At 56.8% G+C, this 7347-nt stretch overlaps 2 protein-coding genes across 2 annotated transcripts; both read left to right on the top strand.

The window, feature by feature from the left end:
* Positions 1-1276: 1276 nt before the first annotated feature.
* JCM10292_005989 (retropepsin-like aspartic protease) lies at positions 1277-2051 on the top strand (the record flags this gene model as incomplete). The annotated part of the gene is made up of 2 exons (XM_076652993.1): positions 1277-1366; positions 1764-2051. The coding sequence occupies 2 exons, from the start codon at positions 1277-1279 to the stop codon at positions 2049-2051; spliced, it is 378 nt and encodes a 125-aa protein (XP_076501456.1).
* An 824-nt stretch (positions 2052-2875) lies between these two features.
* JCM10292_005988 (uncharacterized protein) lies at positions 2876-4600 on the top strand (the record flags this gene model as incomplete). Its single annotated transcript, XM_076652992.1, has 4 exons — positions 2876-3103; positions 3299-4097; positions 4185-4262; positions 4359-4600. The coding sequence occupies 4 exons, from the start codon at positions 2876-2878 to the stop codon at positions 4598-4600; spliced, it is 1347 nt and encodes a 448-aa protein (XP_076501455.1).
* Between the last annotated feature and the right edge of the window lie 2747 nt (positions 4601-7347).

Genomic DNA, 7347 nt, shown 5'->3' with positions numbered 1-7347 from the left:
CCCCCCCCCCCCCCCCCCCCCCCCCCCCCCCCCCCCCCCCCCCCCCCCCCCCCCCCCCCCCCCCCCGGGGGGGGGGGGGCGCCCGGGTGTTGTTGCATCACCGGTGACCGGTGACACCTAAAGTCGCTCTCAGCGCACGCAACCTCAAGCCACGGCCAAGTGGCTTTGCGACCAAGTGGCTTTGCGGTCATGTCGCAAGTGGCTGGCTTTGCGACCAAGTGGCTCTGCGGTCATGTCGCAAACCCACTTGGCTGTGGCTTTTAGGTTGCCGGTTCAATGCTCTCATTTTGTTTTGCTCTCTCTCCTTTTGTCACTCTCTCTGCTCGTTCCCCCTCTTCCGGCAGGCGCTTGCTTACTGGGCGCTCGCGCCTCTCTCCTGTTCTCCTCAGCGATTGTCTCTGTCGCCGAGGAGCAGGTCCGTCGTGTCTCGCTGTCTAGCTTGGCATCTCGGCGATCTAACTTAGCAATTGTCTCTGTTGCCAAGGAGGAGCTCAAACAGTAGACAGAGATCGTTGTTTGGAGAGTCGCAAGGTAGGAGGGGAGGGCGTTGAGGGCGTGGGACAAGAAGATCAGCTAGAGGTCCACCTCCGCCGCCGTCAGCGCCGCCAACATTGCCTTGTAGTCTTGCAAAACAACTTGAACGCTTTGGCGGTGGCAGCGCAAAGTGTGACTGACCAGAAGTGCTGCAGAAGCCGGAACTTGCTCTGCGCGTTGTTGGCGCAGATGTTGTTGCGGGAAGGCAAGCCAGTCTGCGCAAGTGTTGTGCATGCAGACCCGGCCGCAGAGCACAATACAATGAGCAAGCGGGTTGAAAACTTGTTGAGCGCATCAAACTTGGCAGCATGTGGCCAACTTTTGTGCAGCTCTCGTGTGTGAGCGAGCCCTGCATGATTGCCCAGGTTTTGCTGCCAACAATGCCGCAAATTTGGATGCACTAGACATTGTATTTCTCCTTGCTGCGGAGGTGCAAGTCCGCGGGCAGGGGCATGGGCTGCAGGGTAGGCAGCGCGGCGGATGGAGCCGCGGACGTGTCGTACATGCAGGGAATGGGCAAGCCAGTGATAGGGGAGGAGCAAGCCTGCTTTGTGTAGAGGTTATGATGGGCTCATAGCCTGTTTAGGCTGCTCCTTGGCAACAGAGACAATTGCCAAGGAGGACAGAAGAGAGGCACAAGCGCCTGGTAAGCCAGCGCCCGCCGGAAGAGGTGGCACAAGCAGAGAAGCCCAAGCTTCAAGACAAGGTTCACCGGCGTGGCAAGCCCCACAACCTCACAAACATGATCCACCTCGCCGTCGAGGTCGACAACCACCTCCAGACCCAGATCCTCGAGATCAAGCAGCAGGAGCAGGCGGGCAGACTGGCTTCTGTTTGCTCTGGCTTGTCTCCTCCTCTCCTTTCGCGCACCAGCGCTGACAGATCTGCTTGCAGTGTTGCTGCTACCACTGCAACGCCGTCCTGTCTTTCACAGCAAGAACGCAATGAGTGCTTTGCTAGCGGCGCTTGCCTCTACTGCGGCCAGCAGGGCCACTGCAAGGCCTTCTGCCCGGTCTGTCCTCCTTGTCCTGCTCCCTCAATTGCCGCTACGGCTACTGTTTCTCCCGCCAAGTTGGCAAACACTAGCTGCGGTCATGCACAAAGCCGCAGCGCCTCCAGGGCCGACGCGCCTGGTTGACGCACACGCGGCACCACCTCCCGCGTCCTCCGTGTCCTCCTTGCCTCTCCTTTCCTTCAAGCACTTCCTTGTTTCTGCAAACGTCATTCAGACCACCACCTCTTCCAAAGCGCGCTGTCTCATAGACAGCGGCGCCCTTGGCATCTTTGCCTCTCCCGCCTTCATCAACTCCTCTCGCCTCCGCCGTTCCGCCCTCGCTTCGCCCATTGCCATTTCCGACATTGCTGGCCAACCTGTCAGCTCCGTCACCCACTTTGTACGCGTCAAATTTGCCCTTGGCAGCAACTCGCTCAACTTGCACATTGAGACGGTCGACCTTCTCAAGTGCAACATTGTTTTGTTCGACATCATCCTTGGCCTCCCCTGGGTCAAGCAGTGACATTCAACTATTGACTGGCACTACCACTCCCTTGTCTTCAACGGCTGTGCCTGCGCCCGCTCGCCATCCACCTTGCCCGCTCGGGTCAAAGGAGGGTCTGCCGGCAAGACAGAAGGTGCTCATTGTTCACGTTCTCTTCCCCTTGTTGGTACGTCTCCTCTCCCTGCTCCTGATCAGAGCACGTTGACGCCAACTTGCATCTCCCTGTCGTCGCTGGAGGGATTCCAGGATGAACTCAACGACGCAGTCCTTTCGGGTGTGTTTCGTCTTCTCCTCTCAACACTTCCTGCCGGCGGCGTTACCCCGTTCTCTTTGACACCCACGCTCTTGCCCAAGCAACTTGCTTTGCTCCTGCCTTACCTCCGCAACCTCGCCCGCGTCTTCTCCAAGGCTTCCGCCGCCGCTCTTCCGCCTGGTTGTCCCATCGACATCCGCATCAAGCTCAAGCCCGGCCCAACTCCTCCTTACGGTCTGCTGTACACGCTCAGCCTTGCCAAACTGAGGTCCTGCACAAGTGGATCAAAGACTTGCTCACCAAGGGCCATACCCGCGCTTCTGAATCGCCTGCTGCCTCTCCTATCCTCTTTGTCCAGACAAAAGACAGCTCTCTTTGCCTCTGCGTCAACTACCACGTGCTCAACAACATCACGGTCAAGAACCGCGCGCCTCTCCCTCGGATTGACCAGCTCATCAAACTCACTCGCGGTGCTACTGTCTTCTCCAAGGTTGACCTCGGCTCTGCCTACAACCTCCTGCGCGTTGCCAATGGCAACAAGTGGAAAACAATGTTCCGGGCGCCTTTCAGCCTTTACGAAACGCTCGTTATGCCGTTTGGACTTACTAATGCTCTTCCTGTCTTCCAGACCTTCATCTCCTCCCTGTTCCAGTGCCACATTGGGCCTCACAGCTACGTTGTTGTGTACTTTGACAACATCCTCGTCTACTTGCGCAACCAGGAGGACCACAAGCAACACCTTCGCGCCATGCTGCAGGACCTTCTCAACTCGCAACTCTTTGCCAAGCTCAAGAAATGCGAGTTTGCCAAGAGCAAGGTAGAGTTCCTTGGCTACCGGATTTGCGCCGGGCTGCTCAAGATGGGCCTGGCCAAACTTGACACAATTTGCAAATGGCTGACCCCTCGCTCCGTCCGCCAAGTCCAACAATTCCTCAGATTTTGCAACTTCTACCGCCACTTCATCTCCCGCTACGTGCACGACGTTTGACACCTCTCTTGCCTCACACAAAAGGACGTCGCCTTCGACATTGGCCCGGATTCGGACGCCTTCGCTTCCTTCAACTCGCTTCGCGCCATTCTCCTCAAGGCGCCGGTCCTTCAGTCCTTTGACCTCAACAGCCAGATAATCGTCATCACCGACGCGTTGAAGTATGCCCTCTCTGCGCAGCTCCATCAGCCTGAGGACGACGGTCAACTCCACCCAGTCGCTTTCCACTTGTGTCAGTTCCTCCCGGCTGAGCTCAAGTACCGGACCTATGACCAGCAGATGCTTGCCACTGTTGGTGCGTTTGAAGCTTTCCGTCATTGGTGCCATGGCTTGCCGCATCCCGTTGTCATCAAGACGGACCACAACAACCTTACCTACTTCCGCTTGACTTGCCGGCTTTTGCCTTGTCAGGCACGCTGGTATCGCAACTTGGTCGAGTTTGCCTTCATTATCCAACACCTGCCTGGCCGCAAGAACCTGTCCGACGCTCCCTCTTGCCGGCCCGGCTTTGTCCCCTCCCCTTCCGACCTCTTGCGCAACAATCACCTCGCCTTTCAGTTTGTCCCCAACCGCCAAATTGACCCAAATGGCGCACCCAACCTCGACTTGTCTGTAGTGCCCGAGAGCGCCACTGAAAACGCTACAGCTGCAACCCCTTCCATTCCGCCTTCAACTTCCTCGTCCCCTCTCTGTCTTGCCACTACATTGTTTACGCTCCCACTGCACGACCTTGTCAAGGACCTCAAGAACGCTTGGGCGACAGACAACAAGCTCCAGGACGCCCTCCGCGAGAGCCACGAGGACTTTGCTATGAACAAGGATGGTCTTGCGCTTTATTGCGGCCTTCTCTTTGTACTGTCATCTCTTTGCTCTCGTAAAATTTTGGACGCTCACATTCTTCCTTCTGCAGGGCATCGTGGCTACGCGGCAATGTATCACCTTGTCCACCGCACTTTTGATTGGCCCGGCTTGCACCACGCCATCAAACGTTACTGCGCTTTGTGCAACTTCTGCCAGCGCAGCAAAACGCTTTGTTATTGTCCATACGGTCTCCTAGAACCGCTCCCTGCCCCAACGCATGCAGGAGACGTCGTAGGCATGGACCACATTTTTGACCTTCCCCCCTCGTCCGGTTTCAGCGCCATCCTTGTCCTGATTGGCCACCTCACGTTGCAGGTCCACCTTGTACCGGCCAAGACAATCAACAACGCAACCAAGCTTGCTTGCCAATTCATCCAGCACATCTTCCGCCTGCAGGGCAGGGGCAAAAACTTTTGGACGAAGTTAACAACTTTTGCTCGCTCTTCTTGGTGGTCGTCCGTCTAAAAAGATCAGTCCGAAAGTGTCAACAAGTTGGGGAGCTTTCCCCGGGCCAGAGAGGGAGCTGTACAGGACCAGAAAGCTTTGTGCAATCAGGCAAAAGCACCCGCAAGCCACAGCAAGAGTTGCTGAGTCGGGAGAGTGGGTTGAAGCCCGCGGTGAGGAGGAGACGGATCTCAAATCCGCCTCTGAGGACAGTGTGACCACGGTAGAAGACCTTTATACGCAGTATAAGCTGTCTAGTGACAAGTCTCAGCTCCCTACGGGTGTAGCGAATCTTCGAAGAGGAGGTGGAGAACATGGGGAGGACGAAGCTCGGGGGAGGCGCCGGGGTTGCCCCACCGTTGGCTTCACCCAAGCTTCACCATGTTTTGCAGAGACGCTAGAAATGGCTCTCTCACCCCTGCGTGCATCCTACAGGCTCATAGACCTCCACAAGCTTGCTGGACTTTTTGACCACTTTTCGACTGCCTCTCCAGCGCCGCCAGACGTCGGAAAGTTTATAAGCCAGTCGAATATCTATAATACTACTAGACGTCCACGTCAAATACTTTTTTGCCCCCGCCCTGTCCGCCTGCACGGCCGTCCCTCCCGCATTGTATCTGACCGCAGCACAACCTTTGTCTTGGCGTTCTGGCGCCACCTTGCTCAGCTTCTGCGCATCAAGACGTCGCGGCCGACTGCCTTCCACCTGCAGACCAACGGCATCGTCAAACAAATCAACCAGACGCTTGAGGCGTACCTTCGCTCGTTCATCTCGCATTGTCAAAATGACCGGTTTGATCTCCTCCCGCTTGCTGAGTTCTCCTTCAACATCTCCCTTTCCGCCTTGCGCCACACCACACCTTTCTACGCCAACTGTGGTTTCCACCCTCATCACTTGCTCCTTGTTGGCCCTCGTTGCCAACTTGTCCATTGTCCCTGCCGCCAAATCAACGCCTGACAGCATTGCCTGCGCGCAAGACAATCTCAAGGCGCAGCTCAAGTACGCCAAGAGCAAGATGGCCAAGTACTACAACCGCTTCCGCGCGCCTTTGCCGTCTTTGTTCAAAAGGGCGCCAGGATCTGGCTCTTGCGCAAGAACATCTTGACAACCCGACCATCCGGCAAGCTCAGATTCCGACATCTAGGCCCATTCGTCATCCTTGAGCCCGTCAGTAAAGCCGCCTTCCGCCTCAAGCTCCCGCCTTTGCTCAACTTGCTTCACCCGGTCTTCCATGCTTCCCTCCTCGAGCCCTTCGCTGCCTCCAACGCTCCCGCTGCTCAAACACGGTTGACGGCGTCTCCTCAACTTGTTGACAACCCCTTCTGCAACGCCGCCGTCCTGAACTCGCGACTTTGCTTCAGCCTCATTGAGTACTTCATCTCGATGGCCAACCAACCGTCGTTGCCCAACGCTTGGCACATCTTCCACAGCATACCTGCTTCTTTTTGTCCTCAGCTGCGCGCCTTCCACCTTGCGTACCCTTGCTTCCGCGTTCCGGCCGCCCTCGGCAACCTGGCTCGATGGCGCCTTCCGCGCAACGACCGCTCTCCCTCGCCTCGCAACCAACGCTGTCCTTGACAACTGGTCGCCCAGCCGGCCCGCACCAGCAGCATTGCAACGTCGACTTTGAGCGCGACGTTGCAACGCAGACTTGTACAACAGCTTCCGGACATTCTACTTGGCCTCCTGGCCTTTATTGGGGGTACAATGGTTACAGCTTGCGTCCGCTCCCCCCTATAGATTTCTATCTCTCGGCGCTCCGCGCCTCCCCGCTCGCCTCCCTCGCCTTGTCTCCCGCCTCGCTCGTCTCTGCTCTGGATAGCCACCCCAATCTTAATTGATGCAGCCTTGTATACTGTCAGTGACCTTCTTGCCTCTCGGCAAGCCCCCTTAGTGCCGGCCCACCTCTCAGCCTCCTCGTCCCCCTCCTTCAGTTAGTCCATAGCTCTCTCTTCTCTTTCTTCTCCTTGCAATTCAATCTACCAGACTCGCTCCTCAGTTCCTGACCCACATCCACAAGTCCCTCCAGTCCCCCCAGGTGGCCTAGTCGACGCCTTGTCACTTGCCCCAGTCCGAGTCCCCGACACACTGATACAACGGTCACAACCAATGCCTTACAGTACCTGGCTTGCCTTTGTGCAAACTTGTGCATCCGCCAGGGCCCAACATCTTAGACACTGTAGAAAAGGCTGTCCCCTCCTTGTAACTTCCAAGCAAGGCCGGTGCCAGCTTCCCATGCGGCCTTGCCCTGCTTTCAACATATTCCAGAAGTGCTTGAGAAGCAATTCTGCCTGAAGTTCCAGTCATCCTGGATTGACTGAGGCATCTTTTTGGGCAACAAGTTATGCTCTGATAGATGTGCAGCATCGTTGTGAGCCAGCTTGGGCGGGACCAGAACAAGCCGATCTGATTGTGCAAGCCGGGCTACTCAAATGTAATTGGCTCTTTAGCTCAGTTGGGAGAGCGACAGACTGAAGTTGGATTATCCGATTCGACGCGTTCTGCAGGTCTCCGGTTCAATCCCGGAAAGGGCCAACTTTTTGCTGCACGCGTGCTCGAAGCGCGGGGCCACGTCATTTTTAGGGGCCGGACTCACAAACGCACTGGTGCGGCCCATGCAAGGCAGGCAATGCCGGCCACGCTAGCCAATATTTGACGCGCTGCAACTCCAGGGCAAAACACCAACCTGTAGCAGGATTGTTCAGGTGCACAGTGTGGGCTTGTTTGCATGTACTGCAGAATTCGAAAGGCCTTGGCAGCAACTCCG

This window comes from Rhodotorula paludigena (genome assembly GCF_050403205.1).
Source record: "Rhodotorula paludigena JCM10292 DNA, Rt_paludigena_JCM10292v1_ctg116, whole genome shotgun sequence".
Classification (NCBI taxonomy): Eukaryota; Fungi; Basidiomycota; class Microbotryomycetes; order Sporidiobolales; family Sporidiobolaceae; genus Rhodotorula; species Rhodotorula paludigena.
This window is presented reverse-complemented; position numbering and strand designations above follow the sequence as displayed.